The sequence below is a fragment of the Xyrauchen texanus genome, chromosome 1 (genome assembly GCF_025860055.1).
Source record: "Xyrauchen texanus isolate HMW12.3.18 chromosome 1, RBS_HiC_50CHRs, whole genome shotgun sequence".
In the NCBI taxonomy this organism is placed as follows: Eukaryota; Metazoa; Chordata; class Actinopteri; order Cypriniformes; family Catostomidae; genus Xyrauchen; species Xyrauchen texanus.
The window spans coordinates 52,524,556-52,548,258 of NC_068276.1; the positions used below are offsets into that span (position 1 = coordinate 52,524,556).

Here is a 23,703-nt window from a genome sequence, read left to right on the forward strand (position 1 = left end):
CACCAAATTTAGCAAACAGCTATTGATAATGCTGGCTAGCTAGCTAACGCCAACATAGGCTATTGTATAAATGCAGTCAATGTATCAACAAATGAAAAGTGATTACTTCAAACTACAGTCTCGCATAGTCAGACATATATCCACACATTGTTTTAGCCCTGTTCCAGCACTGGAGAGTCAAATATAATATACAGTATCAAAGTTTGTAGTAAAACAATCATAACTGTCATTTTAATTATACTACCTCATCTGTTAGCATGATCCCTGTGGATCACGTTCAGCCTCTTTGAACATTATGTCATTGTTTTGGCCGATGCTCGCATCCCTATGGAGCGCGAGCACGAGCAACAGGTAGCTGCTGCAGTTCACTTAACGGCCACAGGTGTCATTAATAACAAGGGTTTCTGAATCTTACAAACTGCACCTTTAACATGATCCCCAGTTGATCCATAACACCGGATCTCTCTGCCTGCTGATCCAGAGTAAACAGTGACTGGGGCAGGAGAACAGGAGAAGGTGGATCGATGCTCGCGAATGTATCATAGCATTTATTTTCTATAAGAGAGACTAGAATTGCCAGACGCTGCAAGAAATGGACTCTGCCAAGAGAAGTGAAAGTGACTGGCAAGGTTTAGTGAACGAGGTGAGTGCTTTACTTAAGCACGAGCATGACAATGCTGGCGTGCACGAGTTGTTTCCATATGGCACTGGTTAGCGCTGTCACAAATGGACAATTAATTAAGAAATAGTCTAAACTGAATATATATTGGTGATTCCATTCCAATATATATATAGGCATATATATATATATATATATATATATATATATATATATATATATATATATATATATATATATATATATATATATATATATATATCCTGTGTTATATATATATATATATATATAACACAGGAACCCTCACAGAAATTCGAATGGTATTGATGTTTTTTGGGGAATTGTATTGGTTTAAATGTAAACTATTATGGTCTCAATGGGGTTCTTCTATATTGGCTTTTGCTGTTGCTTCTAACGGCGGCATGTTATGTCATGTCTAGTGGATGCGATAACATTAGGGACCAATAAGAGAAGCCAATATAAACCATGAAATCATTATGAACTTTGGCCCAAAACATACTAAAATCCCAATTACATTTTTAGTGGAATCTATTTTTATTATTCCAGCAAGGTTATAAAGCTGTTTGTTATATTAAGTTTTATCCAAAAATTGTTTTTACTTTATTCTAGTAAATCTGTCTCACTTAGTCATAAAGTTTGAATATGTTTAATGTGTGACAACATGACTCAAAGCAGTTTATTTTGGAAGGTTTATCAACGTGGCCATCCTTTGCCTTATTCAAAAAGGCCCTCTTGAAGTGTTAACAATTAAAAAAAATTAAATGCCAGCCTTATCAACTCCGTGCAAGCAGAGACAAATATTTATGTTGCCAAGATGCTAATAATTAAATGTCTGTGTAACTAAGCTCACTGTAATGCCACTGGTTATAAGAGACATGCACTAGCACAGATCCAAACTTGTACAGACCCGGTTATATTAAAGACCATGACATTTATGGTAGCTTGACATTTCCTTGATCCATATCCTGTTATGTGTATGAGGTATTTTAACATGTGTTGTGTCTTACCACACACATACTGTACTGTACTGTACATGTCCACACTGGTGCTCTTCTGCTTTTTTTCTGCAGTTCTTGATATGCAAACGCAAGCTGGAGAGCAAGAAGGATGCCCTTCTCATTCTTTCCAAAGAGCTGGACAGTTGTCAACAGGAGAGAGACCAATACAAGCTGATGGCCAACCAGCTTCGAGAGAGACACCAGGGCTTAAAGAAGAAATACAGAGAACTAATTGTGTGTCTTTAGATGTCATTACATTTTATTTCAATTAAATTTAAATTGATACTGATTACATTATTTTATTTTATTCAATGTAAAGGATTATTTCTGTGCACCTTTGAGTTTTGCACAACTGAAATTGGTAACCATGGGTTCCATGTTCTATGTTTCACAGTCGTCATACTTTACCCTGGGTCATTAATTAATCCTGGGTTGTCAGATTTCAATATTTCACTCTGTTGTAAACCCTGGGTTAACATAAATATTTTCATATTTACAAGGTCAATAAAATTGATTCGACAAGCACACAACAAGCATGCAACCTGTTTTAATAACCTAAACCTGCTAATAATAAATACTGTTATCAATCTAGTTAACAAATTGTTGTCACTGTTCAGCATTTTAAACAGTTTCTTCAGATGCTGAAACTAAACCGTGCATGAAGGTTTTTGTGACTATAAAGCACATGGATATTTCATGAGGCAAGCATTGGTATGTTTATGATTGATTGTCTGATGCTAAACAGCTTGTTGCAACATTCTAGCACCACACCATTTTAAACTGTATACCTTTAGTACCACAAATCTGTAGTAGGTGCTAACACTGCTAATGGATGTTAAACATTGCTTAACCCAAGGTTAAAAATGGCCTAAGCAAAATGTGGAAAGCTTAAGTGTGTTTTCTTCTATATTCCAGGATGGTGAACCTTCACTTCCACCAGAAAAGCGCAATCAGGTGACTTAGTTTTACATTAGGATTTACATTACTGTGTTATTTCATTCATTCTGTGTGTGACTGTTTTCACAGGTCGTTGTATTCTCTTTCTCTCTGGCTTCCTGTCTTTCTCTTACTCAGGTGAATTTGGCGCAGTTGTTGATGAATTCACGGGAGAGGAATAAACAACTTTCAGAAGAGGTGAAGGAGCTCACTCAGAGACTAAGTGAGATTCAGGGAGACAATAAGGTACATTACATACACAAATAAAAGCAAATAAAGCTTTAAACCTCAATATAGATTGATAGTTATCAACCTACCCATATCTTTCTGTAGCTTTTAAGAATGACTATCACAAAACAGAGGCTTGGGGATGATGAAGTTGGAGTGAGACATTTCCCTGTTCATGAGCGAGAAGACCTGGTCAGACAACTTGAAAAGGCAGCACTGCAGGTAAATTATTTGCTTTCCTTTGACCTGCAATATGGGTCTCTTAAACTTACATATGATAACTTTGTATTTGGAGAGTTTACATTTTCTTTTCAAGTCAAGTCAAGTTGTTATATACTTTGGTTTGAAATGCTTTGATCTCACATTATTTAGTTTATTATGATGCAGTTCAATGACATCATGTTAATTTAGTGACTACATGGGATATCTGTAGTTTAAAATCAATTTGTCACAGGACAGGACAATTTAAATGGACTAGTGATGGCAAAAAGGTGATTAAAAACAGAGGTCAAGAAACAGTGACCATCACAGCACCTAAAATGTACAGTTTATATTTTACATTCATATGAATTTTAGAGTAAAATCTTGATGTTGATCAAATAAAAAGCTCACAGACGAACTATGCATCTACCTATATACCAATTATATGATTGACACATTGTTTTTTTACATATTTATTTTACAGAGGATTCCCATCCTTACATCTCCTTTTTTGTACATATAGTTATAATCAAGATGAACAACATATCATTATTTTATTCATATTTTCATTTAAACTGCAGAATTCACTATAAGGATCTCAGCTGTAGCAGGAATCAATGTTAACACAGTGTGACAATAACCACTTGTACTGTTTTTTAGAGAGAGGAGCTTAAACACAGTCTTAAGACAGTGAGCGATGAACTGCAGGATATGAAGGCAGAGAGGACTGTGTTCAAGGAAAAGGCTGAACGTCTCAACCGTGAGCTGAACCACATTCTGGGTGGCCAGGAGAGACGTATCATTGATGTGGATGCCCTATGCATGGAGAACAAGTTAGGGATTTTGAGTTTAGCACTAACATAGCCAACCACTACTAGCCTTCCAGCTATCATTTATCAGCTCTGTTCGTTGTGCGCAATAGGTTTGCATATATATACACCGATCAGCCACAACATTAATACCACCTGCCTAATATTGTGTAGGTCCCTCTCATGCCACCAAAACAGCGCCAACCTGCATCTCAAAATATCATTCTGAGATAATATTCTTCTCAACACAATTGTACAGCGCGGTTATCTGAGTTACCGTAGACTATGTCAGTTCGAAACAGTCTGGCCATTCTCTGTTGACCTCTCTCATCATCAAGGCATTTCTGTCCACAGAACTTCCGCTCACTGGATGTTTTTTGTTTTTGACACAATTCTGAGTAAATTCTAGAGACTGTTGTGTGTGAAAATCCCAGGAGATCAGCAATTACAGAAATACTCAAACCAGCTCATCTGGTGCACCTTTTAAAAACAAAAGTCTTATTTACATCAGCCTGGCAGGAGGACAACAACCTCCTGAACACCAACATAATACAGTATATACAATACACGAAAACAGACTTGGACACAATAAGGGATCATTAAAATATCCAATGAGCACAATTGCTAAAATAAAATGTGTTTATAGGCAAGACTTTAGGCTATTCCTAACATAGTGTCGCTGTCAATAGATTACAAGAATTAGTTACGATTTATTTCATGATTCCTGAAGTTTCAGAAACTGCAGTTTATGAGTTGTAGGCCCTTATCCATTTTTAGTGGTTTTTAGCATTTTAAGTAAGTTTGATTATGGCCACTATGGTCAACCGAATTGATCTTGGCCCCTCTAGCTGGTAGTCGAGCTGATCAAGTATTTAGACTATCATACATGAACAATGAACACATTACATACAGTAAATGAAACCTTGTCAATCCAACTACCATCCAAAACCGTTTATCAGGGTATTGGCAATCATGCATGCTAAATAGATAAAAATAAGAATAATCAGAGTTTTGGTTGGCTGATGTTTGCCTATGTTCAGTTTAGATTAGATGTGTTTCTTTTGCAATAAAAAGCAATGTCTGAATAATTTACAGATATTTACATGAGAGATTAAAACAAGTTCAAGAGGAGGTCCTCCTTTTGAAGAGTAACATACAGAAATATAAGGTAAGGCTATGCGGTATTTGTTTTTCTGTTCAATTAATTAAGTATTAATTCCATAACATTCAATATTTGGTTTTTCAAACATTCCTAAATCTGTTAATAAATTATGGCTGTCTGGATGTCTTGTAGACAGATTTGGATCGAAGAAGAAACTCAAAAATAGGGAGCAAGTCTAACAGCAGTGCTCTTACAGGAGTCCTTTCTCCTAAACAAGGTGAATAAGTCATGTGAATGATTTCTCTTATTCAGGGCTTTCCTAGAAACTCAAAGAATTAAATGGACAAGGAAGTGAACATTTGTTGAAATTCAGCATATCAAATGTCTTTACTGGTTAACCAGAGGGGAACTGCTCCACCCAAACCCCTCCCCCTGGTGGGCGTGGTTACCCCCAAGGTTATTTATCTCCACTACTAACATCTTATGGAGTTTTGTGTTTTTTGGTGTTCCTTGCCACAGCACAGTCGCCTTTGACTTAGAATGGGGGTCTAAAGACTAATAATATATTTTTAAAGGCATAATCTACAATCACGTTTTTCATCAATTCGCACAATGATGATGATTTTAAGACATTATAGACATTACAGCTTAATTTTCTGTTGCATCGTATTCTGAAAAGCTGCTTTTAAATGATGTGTGTTCCGAAATGCACTATACAAATAAAAATGTCTTGACTGCATACACTTGTGCACTTACACAACGTTTTCATTCTGTCTGCAGTGCAGGAGTTGTTGTCAGAGGAAAATGCTCGCAGTCTACCAGCCACACCTCAGTCTATTTCAGATCTGAAGTCTTTAGCAACAGCCTTACTGGAGACCATTCATGAGAAGAACATAGTCGTTCAACACCAGAAAAAGACCAACAGGTGTGTGTGTATCTCATCCATACTCTTTTAGGTCGCTTTTGGTCAGTAGTCTATACACTTGTGCCTATTCCGATCTTCTGTTTCCACTGAATCCATCTGTCATCTTTTATTGTAGAGCTTATACCAACATTCAAATATCTCAACCTATATATTAAGAAAAACTGTACACACAAATAGTTTTCACAAAAAGATAGTCAATGTTATTTTAAATCTTGATTGGGTGAATTTATTATACCTCTTAGAATTCTGGGAAATCGAATTGCTGATTTGGAAAAGAAGTTGAAGACACTGGAAGTTTCTGGACTTTGGAGTCTCCCAGGTGAGCGTTTCTTGAAAGTGGTTCATATTCCTTTGCTTTGTGCTATTTCCATTTATTGACATAGCTTCATGGGTAGTGCCTGACTCCATCTGTTCTATCAACCAAAGCCATTCAGTCAAAGGGTGTAAGTGTGTTTGCTCATGGACTTGTTTCAATATCCACATCTTTGCCTAGCCACAAGGATACGATTCAAAGACTCAGTGTCTACTCTGGTTATGGTTCAAGTCATATCAATCATAATTTGACATGAAATAGGATATACACTGGCGGCCAAAACAAAATTGGAATAATGTACAGATTTTGCTCTAATGGAAAGAAATTGGTACTTTTATTCACCAAAGTGGCATTCAACTTATCACAAATACAGTCAATTATGTGACAGTATTGGTAGTACTCTGAAAGCACACACAGTCAAGTAATTTTCTTGAGGTCAGACTGTCACAAACTTATTCCTGCAAATGTTATAGTGATACTCCCAGAAACAACTTATAACAATTACATTTTAAATGAGTTTTTAAGGTCTTTATTTAATTGCTTGTGGGCTTTTAGCAAGTGGCCAAATACATCTCTAAGATGTTCGTACTAGCACAAACTTCAAGAGCGGTTCTTTCAGTAGACGTCCACAAGAGGGTAGTAAAGCACTTTCATGGAAGTGTGGATCAGACCCACACCTGTCATAAAACAGTGGTCCTACAGCCATAAAACTGACAAGCATCCATTACTGAAACTGATTGCCCACATTACAAACACATTTGGGGAATGTGGTGTTATTATTAGGGAACTTTGTGGATGAGAGAGAGGATCACAACTCAATCTATGAAAGTGATTGAACGCCAGAGTTGGTGGCCTTGCAAAAATTAATATGTGAAAGAATTTCATTTAAATAGAGGATAGAAGAATTTCTCTTTGGAGAGAAAGAAAGTATTTTTTATTGTTTTTTGCAATTTTTTCAAAATGTGGACATCCACATCGTCTGTTTAGTTGTCAGCTCTGTAGCTACACTGCCCAATGATTGCGACCAGTACAATATTAGCTAGCTTTGGGTATTAATAAGTGTGACTAACCTTTAAGAATGTGTTCTTTCTGAAGTTTGTGCTTCTGAAGGCACAACCAAATGTGAGCACATATGGCACTGCGGGGTGGTGCCATGTTTCATGGGACTCTTATCACATTTTGGGGTTTACGCGAAAATACATAATTTAATTCTATGATAAGGGTCCGATCGATCCTGACACGGGAAAATGTGACGCAGATTTAATAAAACCATACAAATAAAAAAAAACCTATTCTTCCTTATAAGATAATAGTAGTTACGGTTAAAAAATGTAGTAATTTTTTATTTTATTTTCACGAGTCCTCTTTGTCGAGTTAATTCTGAAATCATTTCAAATGTGACTCGAGTGCGACTCGTCCGAGTCTCTAACTGGAGTCTCCTCTGTCATACACTGCAGTAGTAGGAATTGTATTGGAGTATGCTTTTCCGAACATAGCCATTGCCTTCAGTGTGCAAGAACTAGAGTCTTGTCCAAATGTTCTGACTAGAGAGCCGTTCACACAGAACACAGTCTTGCTTCTTTATTTTATTTTTCATTTTTTGTCTATGTAAACATGCACTAGACAGACTATTTGTGTTGACTATATGTTTGACTATTGCGTTGCGCTTCACTGTTTTTCAGCATCTGAAACCATGAGCACCATGCATTTTAAGATGCTGTGTTAAGTTTAAAGAAGTTTATCGTTTAAAAAGGCAGTTCAAGTTTCTTAGTGTTCAATTTTGTTGTGCTTTTTTAACATAAAAATGCGTCCAGTGTGAACAACCCTTTAGAAAAACCAGACATGCATGTTTATGCAAAAGTGAGAAATATCATTTATTATTTTATACTTGCCAAAATTCACTATGAAAATAAATTATTAGTCTTCTGTGGTGACTTTTGTGGCCTCTGAGCTGTAAGATGTGAAGCAGAGCTTGGTTTGTCCATAAAACTCAATGATTTTGTTCCTTAATATGAGGCAGGGACAAGCAGTGAATGAATGGATGGATGGGCACCTGCCAGGTGGGTATCGCCTCTCATCCATCCATCCTGTTTTGCACAGCGAGCTGTGAAGCAGCCGCAGTGAAGCTCCATGCTGCTCGGCATACAGAATTAGCCAGACTTTTTAATTAGCTCAGAAGCCAGTCTCCATAACACTTCAATGACCTTTTCAAACAAAGAATGTTGAGCATAGAGCTGCTAAAGTATATTTTTAGTGCCAATAAAATAAATAAAAAACTCACTTATTTCTGTATACATGCATATAATACAAATAAAAGTATTTGACAATTATATCACATTTAAAAATGAAACAACTTCTGTGCATTGGATAACAAATTAACATTTATTTGAATAAGACAGCACAAGCACACTTCAAGCAAAACATTTCACAAAAAAATAAGTTTCTTAGGTTTTAAATGACAACTATAGACAAACAGTACTGTTCAAAATGAAGGCATAAATATTTTAACACTTTCTGGTTGATAGTTAAAGGGATAGTTCACCCAAAATATGTATTAATTCTCTCATCATTTACTCACCCTCATGCCATCCCAGATGTGTATGACTTTCTTCTGCAGAACACAAAGGTTTTTAGAAGAATATCTCAGCTCTGTAGGTCCATACAATGCAAGTGTATGGTGGCCAGAACTTTGAAGCTCCAAAAAGCACAAAGGCAACATATAGATATTTCATACGACAGTCCATGTCTTCTGAAGCAATCCAATTGATTTTGGTAAGAACAGACCAAAGCTTAACTGTAAAAAATTTAAATGTCCTTTTTCACTGCCACTGAAGTCTCTGAGCATGATCATGATTTCAAGTTTGATTACTCTTCCTAGTTTTTTATTCTGATGCATGCATAGAGTGCTTGATCACGCTAGGAAGTGTAATCGAGCTTGAAGTCATGATTACCAAGCAGACTGCTGATTTCAAGAGTTATAGTGAAAAGAGAGTTATACTTTGGTCTGTTCTCTTCCAAAATCAATTGGATTACTTCAGAAGACATGGATTAAACCACTGAAGTTGTATGGATTTACCTTCAAATGTTTGGTCACCATTCTCTTGCAATGTATGGTCTTACAGAGCTGAGATATTCTTGAAAAAATCCTTGTTTGTGTACTGCAGAAGAAAGTCATACACATCTGGGATGGCATGTGGGTAAGTAAATGATGAGAGAATTTTTTAAGTTATTTCTGAGACAAGATCCAGCATTATTTGCTTATAGATGCCTCTTGGTTTGATATTTTCTATCTAATGCACTGACATTCATACATGGTTGGACACTTGGGCACAGCACTGCTATGCTGCTTTAGTTCCTGTTCACTTTGATACTTCATATCCCAGCATCCCTAGAAATCTGCTTTTAAACTGATTAGACCTTGTTGGCATGTAAGAACTGGTGGCCAGTGTTGTGATGGCACCAGTATATAGTGTGCAGTCCGCTGTGAGTAAGATATGGTGTTAACCTGTGATGCATGCAGCTAGTACTAATGAAGACGGATGAGGGGGGAGCTGTAGTCTCTTCCTATGTGCTTGTACTTGGGCAGCCAGATCCATTCCAGTTTACACATATGCCACTGCAAATATCTTCATTTTAGATTTTCGCTACTATATATATATATATATATATATATATATATGAGAGAGAGAGATTAATTTTGGCATTTTATATCTTATTTCTGTGTTTGAATAAGAAAATGAAAAATCATTTTATTGGGTGTAGTTATTTTTTTCTCTCTTAATTTTCTGCTTTGTAAATAAAATACAATTGAAATGTACATTTGTACTGGTTATTTTATTAATAATACTTAATATAATTAGTAAAGAATCATATATTTTTGGATTGTTATTAATTAGTAATATAATTTACATATGTTATGTAAATCAAATACAATGTACATTTAATTTACATTCATTTTAAATGTCAAATTAATGTAATTTATTTATTTTTTTGAATTATAACGATTTATTTTCCAAAATGTAATATTTTGGACTTTTATAATGTAATATGACAGTTATTTTGACGTCATTACTTATTTATTATTTAAGTGTTTTGGAAGGGTTGGATACGTTTGGTTGGGTATGAATATGAATCTGGTCACATCCATTGTCCATACATTTACTTTGTATTGGTAACCTGTGTGCATAACAGAACTTTCACACTGTAAATTGTCAACATCTCTAGCATTAGTAATTCAATTGTTATTTAAATAATTGTATTCATTATTAAATATTTATTTGTATTTTTTTACTTTACAATAATTTAAATAAACAACATTAAAATTTTACCAAATTACCGATTTTGTTCTTTTATTAAGTAACATACTGCATAATTTTTACTTTTGGTTGGGATGAGCATGTTGCAAATCTAGTCAAAATGGCCCCCTGTCCCATTGTCATTATGTACAGGTAAATTTTATGGAAAACAACACTTTCATACTGCAAGTTACATCAACTTTTTTGCAATTAAAGATAACACCATCTTCTCGATGATGTTCAACAGGAGGCAGAGATGCCATCACCCTGTGTGAGAGCCAGTATCCCGCCACCCCTTCCTCTTTTGGCCTTCCAGATCAGCCAGAAGCACCTGAAACAACTAATCCACGGCCTTCTACAGGTGAGCAGTGTAATTGTGTGAAACCAATTCTGCTGTTTGCTAATCATAGCGTCAGATGACTGAAGTGCTGTAATTAGCTAATACCCCTCCTGTCCCCTTGCTATCATGCTTATCCTTCACGCACACTCTCATTGGTCAGGCCGGCGAAACATCCAATCCCTTTCAAATGCCATGGCATTTGGCAAATGCTAGCGAATTCTCGTTCTTTGACATTCACCAACTTTTGGGGCATGTTTTGTGGTCAGGACAGCCCCATAAATATGGATGCTGCTGTGTAAAGTGGTATTTCGCTTTTCTGTTGTTCCACGAATAAGCTGCATGCTGTGTTTTTAGCTGAATGCTCCAAATTATGAGTCAGTAATCTAACAGAATAGGCACCAATGATGTAGAGGGGCCATCATGCTGACAGGCCATCATGCTCTTGCTCCCAGCTGGATGGCTTTGTTTTCTGTATTTTTAATTTTTTTGTTGCTTGTGTACTATTCTAAATGTAACGTTCTGTATACATGCTTTGAAAAGTATGTAAAATGTCAAAAATACTATTACTTTTCAATTAAAAGCTGATCAGCTGTTTTTATGTATTCAGTGCCAATGTATTTGGAAACCACTCTTAAATATGTATTAACTTTATTGCATTAGATTAGATAACAGAGTATCAAATCAAGTGGTATCTGAAAGCAAGTGATGCAAGACCTTTTCTTTAGAATGATCTTTCACTCTTCACTCTTACCAACTGTACCAAGGTCATTTTTACTGGATGTATAACATTAGTTTCCCTCAAGTTCACATGTGTCCTAGTAGAGTAACAATACTTTGTGTAAGGCTTCTCACACCATCCGGCCTGTCTACCACTCCCCCCCCCCCCATTTCTGGAGAGAAAGTCAGTGACAGCCATCTGCACCCCCAGTCTGTGGACCACCTTGAATTTAAAGGGCTGGAGAGCCAGGTACCAACGGGTGATCCGGGCGTTAGTATCTTTCATGCGGTGGAGCCACTGGAGTGGGGCGTGATCCAAGCAGAGGGTGAAGGCCCGCCCCAGCAGGTAATACCGGAGGGTGAGGACCGCCCACTTGATGGCCAAACACTCCTTCTCCACGGTGCTGTACTTAGTCTCCCTCAAAGAGAGCTTCGGCTAATGTACAGCACTGAGGCTCCTCCCCTCCACCCCCTGCAGAGTACGGCCCCCAGCCCTCTGTCTGAAGCGTCCGTCTGCAAAATAAAAGGGAGAGAGAAGTCAGGTGCATGAAGAAGCGGCCCCCACAAAGTCGCGGCTTTAATCTGCATAAGCGCCTGTTGACACTGCTCCGACCATTGAACCGGATCTGGAGCCCCCTTTTTAGTGAGGTCAGTCAGCGGGCTGGTGACGTCCGAATAATTAGGCACAAACCTTCTATAATAGCCAGCCAGCCCCAGGAACTGCCTCACCCCCTTTTTGGTCTTAGGTCTAGGGCAAGTCGCAATCGCCGTGGTCTTATCAATTTGGGGACGCACCTGGCCATGACCCAAGTGGAACCCCAGATACCGTACCTCCACACGTCAATCGCACACTTCTTAGGGTTTGCTGTGAGCCCGCCGCCGCAGCGATCTCAGGACGGCCCTCAGATGTTGCATGTGCCGCTGCCAATCATTGCTATAAATGATAATATCATCTAAATAGGCAGCGGCGTACGCGGTGTGAGGTCTGAGGATCCGATCCATGAGTCGCTGAAACGTGGCCGGAGCCCCAAACAAACCGAAAGGAAGCGTCACAAATTGGTGTAATCCAAACGGCGTCGTTAAGGCTGTTTTCTCACGGGACATTGGTGTCAAGGGGATCTGCCAATAACCCTTTGTTAAATCCAAGGTCGAATAAAATCGAGCAGTACCTAACCGATCGAGCAGTTCATCAACACGGGGCATTGGGTACGCGTCAAATTTAGAGACCGCGTTGACTTTTTTCTGTAATCCACACAGAATCGAACAGACCCGTCGCTCTTCGGAACAAGAACAACCGGGCTGGACCAATCACTGTGGGATTCCTCTATTACGCCCATATCAAGCATCGCATCTAATTCCTCCCGTACTATCTTCTTTTTATGTTCGGGTAAGCGATAGGGGTGGCAACGCACCACCGCGCCCGGCTCGGTCTCGATGTGGTGCTGTATGATGTCTGTACGGCCCGGTAGAGGGGAAAACACATCCGCAAATTCCTTTTGTAATTCAGAAACCTCTGTGAGTTGACGCGATGAGAGGTGGTCTCCACAAGTAACCGGAGTGTTAAGATTGTAGTTTTTGTTTACCTCCGGTCCGAGCTCCACCCTCTCCGGAACTACCGTGGCCAACGTCACAGAGGCCGCCTCCTCCCTCCACAATTTCAGGAGGTTGAGGTGATAAATTTGACGTGCGCCCAGTCTATCGGTACGTTTAACTTCATAATCGAGATCCCCTACTCGTCGTGTGACCTCAAAGGGTCCTTGCCACTTGGCGAGTAATTTAGAGCTCGATGTTGGGAGTAATACGAGTACCTTATCTCCCGGTGCAAATTCCCGTAGCCGAGCACCCCTGTCGTACAGCCGGCGTTGGCATTCTTGAGCTTGGAGCAAATTCTCCTGTGTTAGTCGCCCCAGTGTGTGGAGTTTTGCTCTAAGATCGAGAACGAACTGAATTTCATTTTTGCTATTAGAAGGTCCCTCCTCCCAAGCTTCGCGGATGACGTCAAGGACACCACGGGGCGTCGCCCCTACAGCAGCTCAAACGGGGAGAACCCTGTGGAGGCTTGTGGGACCTCTCGTACTGCAAACAACAGGGGTCTAGCCACTTATCCCAATTTCTAGCGTCATCGTAGTACTAATTTATGAATCATGTTCTTGAGCGTTTTATTAAATCGCTCCACTAGGCCATCAGTCTGCGGATAGTAAACGCTAGTGCGAATCGATTTAATGCCCAAGAGCTTGTAAAGTTCGCGAAGTGTTCGTGACATAAAAGTCGTACCTTGATCGGTGAGGATTTCTTTCGAATCCCCACCGGAGATTATCTTGAAGAGTGCCCCTGCAACACTACGCGCGGAGATGTTGCTCAGAGGCACTGCTTCCGGATATCGCGTTGCATAATCCACTAGGACTAACACGAAGCAACGTCCGCGTGCTGTCCGTTCTAATGGCCCGACGAGGTCCATCCCAATTCTTTCGAAGGGGACCTCGATCAATGGTAGAGGGCGCAATGGCGCTTTTGGGGTGGCCGGTGGGTTTACCAGCTGACATTCACGGCACGCCGCACACCACCTGCGGACGTCACCGCCAATGCCCGGCCAATAGAAACGGGCTATTAGACGGAGAAGTGTTTTCCGTTCCCCTAGGTGACCGGCCATAGGATTATAGTGAGCCGCCTGGAAAACCATTTCCAGGCGGCTCTGTGGAATCAATAATTGTGTTACTTCCTCCTTTGTTTGAGCGTCCTGCGTCACTCTATATAACCGATCTCTAATCATGGCAAAATATGGGTATGCAATGGCGATGCCCGGCCGGAGCTGTTGACCATCAATTACTCTCACTTGGTCAAGAGCATGTTTAAGGGTTTTGTCCCATGACTGCTCTAGAGGGAAGTCCCCCTCAGGGAATTCCCTGAGGAGGGGCGGCCACCTCGCCCCTTCCCTCGTCATTCCGAGCAGCCGAGGCGGCCCTGCCCGCCTCCCTGCCAAAGCATCGCACACCGCACACCTCTTTATGCAGGACCCCTCCGCACAAATACCCTCTAAAATATCTTTAAAATTCGGCCAATCAGTACCCAAGATTAGCGGATGGGTGAGGCGGAACTAACCGCTGCCTCCACACTATGGTTTTTTCCCTGAATTTAATCGCCAAAGTCACCATGGGATACTTGTGAACATCCCCATGCACACACCTCACCCTCACCAGTTTAGCTAAACCCAAAGCCCGGGTTGAACCAAGCGTTGGTGGATGGTGGTCTGATTGCAGCCGGTATCCAGCAAAGCTTGGTAAATACCCCCTGATCCTTACCGAATCCGGTATGCTCCAGCCCGATAGGGGGCAGCCTGCGGACGCCGGAGACCCGCACCACCGTCCCCACCTCCATCAGCGGACACTGATCCCGGAAGTGGTCCGGTCTCCGCACCTCCAACAGGCCGGCCCAGGCGTTGCGGCCGCACTTGTGCTGGCGGGCCCCCACCTGAGGAGGAGAGCGGCTGAATGACGGGAATGGGAGGGTACATTCTCCCAAGGCCGGGAAGCTGGTCTCTGGAACCCTCCACGCCTGCGCGGGGCAGGAACGGGCCCTGGGGAGAAAACAGAAGGAGAGAACATAGGGGATGGGGCGAGGGCAGGGGCAGACACAAGGGAAGGGGAAAGAGAGAGAGACGAAGAAGAAGAGGGCTCGTCCGCCCTCGGGATCGCCGCCAAGTGGTCCTCCGCCAGCCGAACAGCTTCCTCTAGCGACGCCGGGCGATGGCACTGGACCCACCCCGCCGTCTTCCGAGGCAGCCGTTGAACGAACTGTTCCAGTACCACCTGGTCGATTACTCCCTCGACGTCGCGGCCCCCCGCGAGCAGCCACCTCCGACAGGCATCCCGGAGCCGTTGAGCGAACGCGAACGGCCGATCGGACATCCCTAGTTTCATGCCCCGGAAGAGCTGGCGATTCTCTTCCGGGCTCCGACCGACCCGCTGCAGAATAGACCTCTTCAGGTCGGTGTAGGCCAGGAGGTTCGACGCCGGCAGCTGCTGTGCCGCAAGTTGAGCTTCCCCGGACAGGAGGGGAATCAGGCGGGCTGCCCACTGTTCGCGGGGCCAGCCCCAGATTTCTGCTGAGCCTCGAACAAATCGAGGAAGGCCTCAGGATCATCTGCTGTCCCCATCTTCTGTAGCATGGGGGGCAGCGTAGCGGGTGTCCGGGGTCGCGGTTGTAGGCGCACGCCTCCTGGCTGAGGAGGCTCGGATGGCGAGCCGGTCCTCTGCCTGAGCCCGCATGATTTCAAAAAAACGGCGATCCTGGTCCTGCCGGAGCTCAAGCAGGGATTGCTGGTGGCCTTGATGCAGCGTCGCGAGGGACTGGAGGACTTCTGCCAGCTGGGAGGACTCTATGGGGCGACCACTTTCCATGCTTCCTTTAAAGTCCCGGGTTTCTGCACCAGTGTAAGGCTTCTCACAGGAAGGAGGACAGGAAACAGGTCTTCAGTACAAGGTAAGCTTTTTAATTCCCTTTGTTTTTACAACACACAATATAATACAAGCGCACTGAGTTGGCTTGTCGTCTCATGGACTAGAGGCTCTGTGTCTGCTTTTATGCCGCTCTCCTCGTGCTCACTGGAATTAGAGACAGGTGTTAGGCATAATTTAGCTCAGGTGTAAGCGCCCTTACCGCTTTCCTCTCCCGGACGGGCGCTTGACCACGCCCCCGCTGCCACACTTTGTTTTCATTATATATATATATATATATATATATATATATATATATATTTCTTTTTTTCTTTTTTGGCAGCAAAGTGTGCTTGTGCAATCTTTCCTTAAAGGAATAGTTCACACAAAGATAAATATTGTCTCATCATTTATTGACCCTCATGCCACCACAAATGTGTATGACTTTCTTTTTGTAGAGGAACACAAAGATTTTTTGAAGAATATCTCAGCTCTGTAGGTCCATACAATGCAAGTGAATGTGATCAGACCTTTGTAGCTAAAAACAAATCACATAAATAAAACATAAAAGTAATTCATATGACTCCAGTGGTTAAATCCATACCTACAGAAGCAATGTTATAGATGTGAGTGAGAAACAGATCAATATTTAATTCCTTTTTATTTTAAATCTTTAAATCTCCACTTTAACTTTTTCACTGTCAGATGTGAAAGTGAAACTAAACAGGCACCACATGTGACTTTCAGATGAAAACGTGAAAGTGGAGATTTAGAGTAAAAAGGAATTAAATATTGATCTGTTTCTCACTCACATCTATTAGATCGCTTCTGAAGATATGGATATAAAGACTGGAGTCTTTTGGTTCATTTCTACATTTCCTTTGTGATATTTGGAGTTTCAAAGGTCTGATCAACTTTCACTTGCATTGTATTTACCTACAGAGCTGAGATATTCTTTTAAAAATCTTTGTTTGTGTTCTGCTGAAGAAAGAAATTCATGCACATCTGGGATGGCATGAGGCATGAGAAAATGGTGAGAAAATTTTCATTTTTGGATGAACTATCCCTTAAAAATAAATGCCACTTGATTTAATATATTATCTAATACAATGAAATTCATAAATTTTTAATGTCCCTGTGTCACTTGTGTAAATAATAAACATGGCATCCGAGGAAGACTTCGCTATTTTATTCTCCATTGTTTCACTTTGTGTTGTTGCTGTGTTTTGTTTCTATCCAGAGCTGCAGTGGAATTGTGCTGCGATAGTGAGGTTTCCCTCTTACGTAAAACTCTGGGATTCCCCCAAGTACAAGCGCATATACACAGACGTGAGGGACAGCCGCTATTTAACATTGGCCCTCCACACTGCTTATCATAGTAGCATAAAAAGCTCCACTTTTGCGGGACATTACACATTAATATCAGGGTAATGAGCAGGGCTCCATTGCATTTGAACTAACACAATGACATTAATCTTCTTTGTCCCCCTGATTTGGCTCAGATGACAGGACAGGAAGAGGATTGCCATCGCTATGGGGGCAGGACACAGCTGGCAATGACAGCTTCCCGAACATGTGGCATGGCTCCCACACCTGTCCAAATGGAGGTGGAGAGGAGGTGGACGCACCTGTCACCCCTGACAATGGGGAAGAGATCATTTTATGTGGGACCGAAATTGTGAGACAGACTAATGGGCTGGTCAGGACTGAAGTGATGGAAGGTCCCTGCTTAGAAACGGGTCCCAGACCTGTCAAGGAGGGAACCCCAATTTTAGAGTATTTAGAGGAAGAAAATGGGGAACGGTGTCTGGTAGTGGAGAAGGGTGAAGATGCAGCCTTGGCTCTGGCGACAACTCTGTCTCAACTCAAATTGACACCAAATGCTTCCATTACTCTTGACCAAACAGTGAGTGAAAATGTCAACTCTCATACTGCTGGGGAAGTGCCAAAACCTAGCTTTGAAAATATTTTGGAAGGTACCTCATTAAATATAACCTCCATAAAGAAGCAGTCTGTTGAGTATAGTAACTCTTCTCTTCTGCAGGGGTGGGAACTGGGGTGTCAATTAGGAGAGACTGACATGGACCGCAGTCAAAGTGTCGCCTGAACAACAAACAAGCTCCTCTCTTTCATTAGAGATTACAAGTTCCTTTCTTTTCAGATTAATCTGCTTTAATGTGTTTATTATTGCCTGGATCTGCATCAATTACAAAGCAGCTGAATTAAAAATTAGTGATTTGTGTATTTTGTGGCTAAATTTTGGTCTATTGCAGATCAAACTATTTAACTCTCAAGGCTGAAACATACTTTACACAAATATGCATATGCAGATATGAACGCTTGGCCACTGCATTATCAGTACATGTTCTGGTTGAACATGCTAAACGTGCGTTTTTGCGTTACCAAGCCGGAACAAACCTCAGTACTCAAGAGGGCGCATATAGTTATCTTCAAAAGTCTGTGCCATTAAACTTGCTGTGTTAATATTCTGCCAATTTTTATAAATATATTGACTTCAACTTAATTGTTCAGCAATAATCTCTTCAAATTGTTGCTCTGCCATAACAATAATTGGCTAGAAAGAGAAAACGCAGCTGAAGCGGCAGTTCACTGTAATCTCGCAATGGCAAGGTCGAGAATGCAACACATACTTGCGTTGTGTTATTACTTCTGGTCTCACACATTCTGTAATGCTATTTTGTAATGCACATACTTGTGAGTATATTTAGTTATATTTTATTACATTTAATAATCAAGTACCCCTCACATGACATAAAAGTTGTGTTTATTCCCATTTTTACCATATCAGATTTCGTCACAATGTACACCGTAGAAAATTATGTGCTAAATTTACTTAAAATTTAGTGCTTCATTTTTGAAAATGACAAGTGTATTCCACTTGGAAGTTTTTTTTTTATATTACTTAAAAACCTTAGTTGCCAATGCCCAAATTGTTTAGTTCCTAACAAATGTTTTCACTGCAAAAACTGCACCACACCTCTTTTTCACCCTAAAATCTAGGTTTACCCCACTATATACATTTGAAGATCATTCAGGTCTGCTTACCCAAAAGCATCGTAAGCCAAAGTAGATCGTATCAACCATTGGCGCAAGTGGTCTCTATGATCAACTTAAGCTTACGATGCTTTTGGGAAACGTAGCCCAGCATAGTTATTTTAATTGCTTGCAACTTCTGAAATTTTGGATTTAGCTTAAAAACTCAAGCCTAAGTTCCAATCTTTACTATATTGGTAACCCCCAAATCTCCAACATTATAGAAACTCTTCTAAATCTCAGTATAACAGAACATTATATACTAACAAGTCTCCCCCTTTATTCATCTTGGACATAACACATAAAATAACACTTAATTTTAACAATAACTCTCAACTTTGTTGAGGTTCTCCATTATTTTAAATACATTTACATTTATGCATTTGGCAGACGCTTTTATCCAAAGTGACTTACAGTGCACTTATTACAGGGACAATGCCCCTTGCTCAATGACACAATGGTGGTGGCTGTGGGGATCGGACCAGTGACCTTCTGGTTATCAGTTATGTGCTTTAGCCCACCACGCCACCACCACCACAACAACACATCAAATCAAGTCTCAAATATTGCATTAAATTGAGTAAAGTTCAAAGCATAACATAAGTAAAATCTGTTTATTTCATTGAGCAATATGGACTGAGGGCAGAAATCATGGGGTGGCTGTAGCTCAGGTTGTAGAGCAGGTCGGCCACTAATCACAGGGTTGGCGGTTCTATTCTTAGCCCACATGACTCCACATGTCGAAGTGTCCTTGGGCAAGACACTAAACCCCAAGTTGCTCCCAGTGGCAGGCTAGCACCTTGCATGGCAGCTCTGCCGTCATTGGTGTGTGAATGTGAATGACCATTTACCATTTTACCATCATTTTTTGCAGTGTTCAGTTTTTTTTTACTTGACTGTAATATGCACACATGTTTAATTTCAACCAGATAAAAGGCCTTTGAGATGAATTTTCATATAATTTAGTGTGATTTAATGTAATAGTAACATTTAACAATAATGGTTCCTTACTGTAACAATACTTTTAAAGCATTTTCTAATCTTTGTTAATATCAACATATACGAATTCATTTTTTTAATCAAATGTTGTATTTGTTAAATGTGCACTGAGTAAGTTTTTGTTTGTGTCATCTTGGACTTACAGTGACATCTAGTTGTGTGGATGCAGGATCATTTAAAATCAATAATTTTCAGTTACAGATGCTATTGTAGAAATTCACTATTCACAGTCAGCCATGATTAATTTAATCCAAGAGTGAAAGTGTCCAATAACAAGATGGATACTGAGATTAAGCGAGTAGAATTCAGCTGGTCATGTGATCCCAACACTGCTGCCCCATGAGGGCGCCCTTGTCCCATGTAGAATAAAACAGCTTTTATGACTAGAATCCTCATCTCATGTGAGTGGTCTTGATTTTATTCATATGTTTCAAAGTACCAATTCATTTCTATACGAGTGAAACTTTTAAATGGGGGAAGAAAATAACTGAGTGTACCTTTAACATTAGTTAATGAACTATGAACTTGCATGAATTAACAATGAACCGTTGTATTTTAGATGCTGTAAAAAATATATTTTTATTGTATGTTTTATGATACCTAATGCATTTATGTTAACGAATAGAACTTGCATGTAAAGTGTTGCCAATGTGGTCTTGGCTTGTTAGCCAAGTCAAACCCAAGGACCAATTGGACACGTGCATTCTTTCAAAAGAGCCTCTTTAAACATTGTTAATTACAATGGAATTGGTTTAGTCATTTAAATTTACATTGAATTATTTTAGTTCTGCAATCCTTTACATTTCTATCTGCATACAAATAAAAAAATCCAGCACAGTATTTACAATCATCTGCCAAGATATGTTTCTGGAATGCTTACAGGTTAGAGTTTATCTTACAGACTGAAAATGCATTCAAGTACATTTGAATTTTGTGAAGTACTAAATTATGGCTCACCATGTTGCCTAACTGACAAGACAGTGGTTTAATATTTAATAGCCAAGGTTAGACAAACACATCGTGTAGGATGTGCCCTCTACCCTGCACAGTAAATCCAAAAGTCTTATGCATTTGTCTGGACCGTAAATTAAATGCATTAGTTAACATTTTATAAAGAGTGATCGATCGAAAACCTTTGTAAAATATAATTCATTAAACATTCTTTTACACTCAATATTTTCTGCAAGAAACAGTCACTTTTCTTTTAATCCTGTCAAAGATTCTTGTTCAAAAGTAGTGGCATATTTGAACCTCTCCAAGTGGACTCAGCAGGCAGCTGGATCCTTACTGTAAATACATCAAAAGACAAACTTTAGAACTGCTTGTTCTGCAGAAGGCAAGATTTTCTCTTTTAATCTCCCTCAGTAATACACACATACACTGGCCCATTAGGTGGCATGATGTCAGGCAGTTGATGTGGTCCATTTGAGAGGCATTAGGAAGGACGGAATTACTTTTAGGAAACAGATGGGAGTTGGAACTAATGGAGTTATGTGGCTAACAGACTCTGCGGGCTGAGGTTAGCCACCTTACCCATGCACTAACTCAAGAATGATAATTGGTGTATTAACTGTACATGCTGTACCGAAGAATGATTTGATTCACAGACTGGAAGTATTTATATTTGATTAGTCCATCTTCTATTGATATGTGTATTTGCAATGTCAGTGAGATAGAGAGTGACACTTCAGGAACAGTGGCCCACCAAAAGTATTTGGATCCTTCAGCCAAACTTTAAAAATAGATAAAAAACAATGAATTACAAAGCAAAACATTTCACAAAAAGAAGTTTTTTAGGTTCCAGAGTTCAAAATGAAGACAAAAACTCGTTCTGGTTGTCAAACTTAGAGGAACATTGATTAATGTGATGAAATACATTTGTGGTAGGCTGCAACACCTGTGTAAACTTAGAGGAACTGACTTCATATATCCACTATAAATCACCTTGGGACAATCTGGGTAAACGTCAGTGCAAAAATGGCTAAGAAAATTTTAATTTTGAGAAATGGTCTAACATTTATGCTTGAAGATGCCACTTTGTTGGATATTTTGCAATAAAAAAACATTTTTTTAGCGTGCCTTATTCCATTGAAATATCCCATAGCTTAGTGGCCACATGCATTTTACTCATTGGATAGCCAAATAAAACAGACGCAAGGCTTTTTATTTTTTTCAAGTTAGTGAAAATCTGCACTATTGTCAAATTCTTGGTGACAATAGTAAAATTTTGGTCAGTTGCTCAAAAAGACCCAATAGAAAATTACTAAATAAAGATACATAATTTCATATTTTTTTACTAACAGAAAATTGTGGGGGAAAAGGAAATGATCAAACAAGAAAAGGCATTTTTCTATGTTTCATTTATTGTAAATACTTTAAAATCTGCAATTATGTGTTTCCCCACAGGTTACAAAGCACTTATTTGTTTACCATGATTTTTATGAGCCAGAGCTATCCGATTAACCAATTATAGATAATTTCAACATATGTACCAATTCTGGTATTTGTATTTGTATTATGACATGTTTTACTTGCTTCCTTTTAGGGAGATTTGATTCAGAGGGGCAAAATGGAATTAAATGGCTCTGGTCCCGGTTTGCACCACACACACAAATATGTGTACTTTCATTTATAATTGACAGCGCTGTGTAAAATACATCAACAACTCTTTTTAGATCCTTATCTTTCAAATTATATTTCGTCACAAATGTGCTTTTAGGATGCTGTACTTTTTTTAGCCGGAGTGTATCCATGGATGTCCATGCACTACAGGAATTGTCAACAGTCAGCCCTCTGTCATCTCCCCTATCGCTTCAGTCTGCACCTGTCACAGTCAAGTCCCCTGCTGTTATAAACTGCCACTGTAAAACTTCTTAACTAGAGGTAAAATCAAAACTTCGAAGTGACATCAATTGACTCCACTATGCGCTGCCTCCCGTGTTTGCCTGCCATCTCTCTGATGCCTCAATGGCAGGCCGTCATTCTCTGCCTTGCCACTGTCACGCATATTTTCCAGCTGCTTTTTCTTGCTGTTTGGTCCTATTAGATAAGAAACGTTGCATTTGTACAGGAGGATGCATGCGTACATTTTTGAATTATTCATTGACTAACCTAAAGAATATTCAGATGGGTGACAGGGTGGCTGCATGAAATCTTGTGGGATTTATTTTACAAGGAGCACATGCATTTTAAGCCGTACTAGTCAGCTCATCTTTGTAAATGACAACATTGTGAAACATTTAAAATAATGGAATTTATTTGAAATCTGACAATGAAAGTATCATCTTTACCCTTTGTATTAAATATAAGAAAATGTAATTAATAAAGGAGTTGTTGACCCATGAAAAAAATATAATTTACTCACCCTTATGCCTATACTCATGACTCATGCGGAAAACAAAATATTTTTTGAAGTATACATTATATGCAGTGTGTTTGTCCATACAACACAATGTCAATATTTATAGTGTGTATAGTATAGTACAGATGTCAAGATTTAAAGTGAAAATGTAGTTACATTTTGGTCTGTTTCTCACCCAAAACCAATCATATCTCTTCAGAAGACATGGTTTAAACCACTCGAGTCTTATGGATTACTTTTATACTGCCTTTGTCATTTTTGAAGCGTTAAAGTTTTGGACCCCATTGACTTGCATTGTATTGAGAAACAGACCTCATTTATCCATAAAAAAAAAATCTTAATTTGCGTTCTG

At 39.7% G+C, this 23,703-nt stretch overlaps 1 protein-coding gene across 4 annotated transcripts; it reads left to right on the top strand.

Annotated features, from left to right (window-relative positions):
• Positions 1–477: 477 nt before the first annotated feature.
• Positions 478–21,142, top strand: LOC127652366 (coiled-coil domain-containing protein 149-A-like). Of its 4 annotated transcripts, XM_052140366.1 has the most exons (13): positions 478–643; positions 1,711–1,872; positions 2,554–2,592; positions 2,665–2,820; positions 2,908–3,024; positions 3,664–3,836; positions 4,908–4,980; positions 5,107–5,191; positions 5,695–5,839; positions 6,082–6,158; positions 10,695–10,808; positions 17,440–17,843; positions 17,982–21,142. In XM_052140366.1, exons 1-13 carry the CDS (start codon positions 593–595, stop codon positions 18,042–18,044), a joined length of 1,659 nt encoding a protein of 552 aa, XP_051996326.1. In that variant the 5' UTR covers positions 478–592; the 3' UTR covers positions 18,045–21,142. The 4 variants fall into 4 exon arrangements, with proteins under 4 accessions (XP_051996326.1, XP_051994810.1, XP_051995576.1 ...); XM_052138850.1 differs by having other exon boundaries at positions 17,440–21,142; XM_052139616.1 differs by having other exon boundaries at positions 2,713–2,820; positions 17,440–21,142.
• The last annotated feature ends 2,561 nt before the right edge of the window (positions 21,143–23,703 follow it).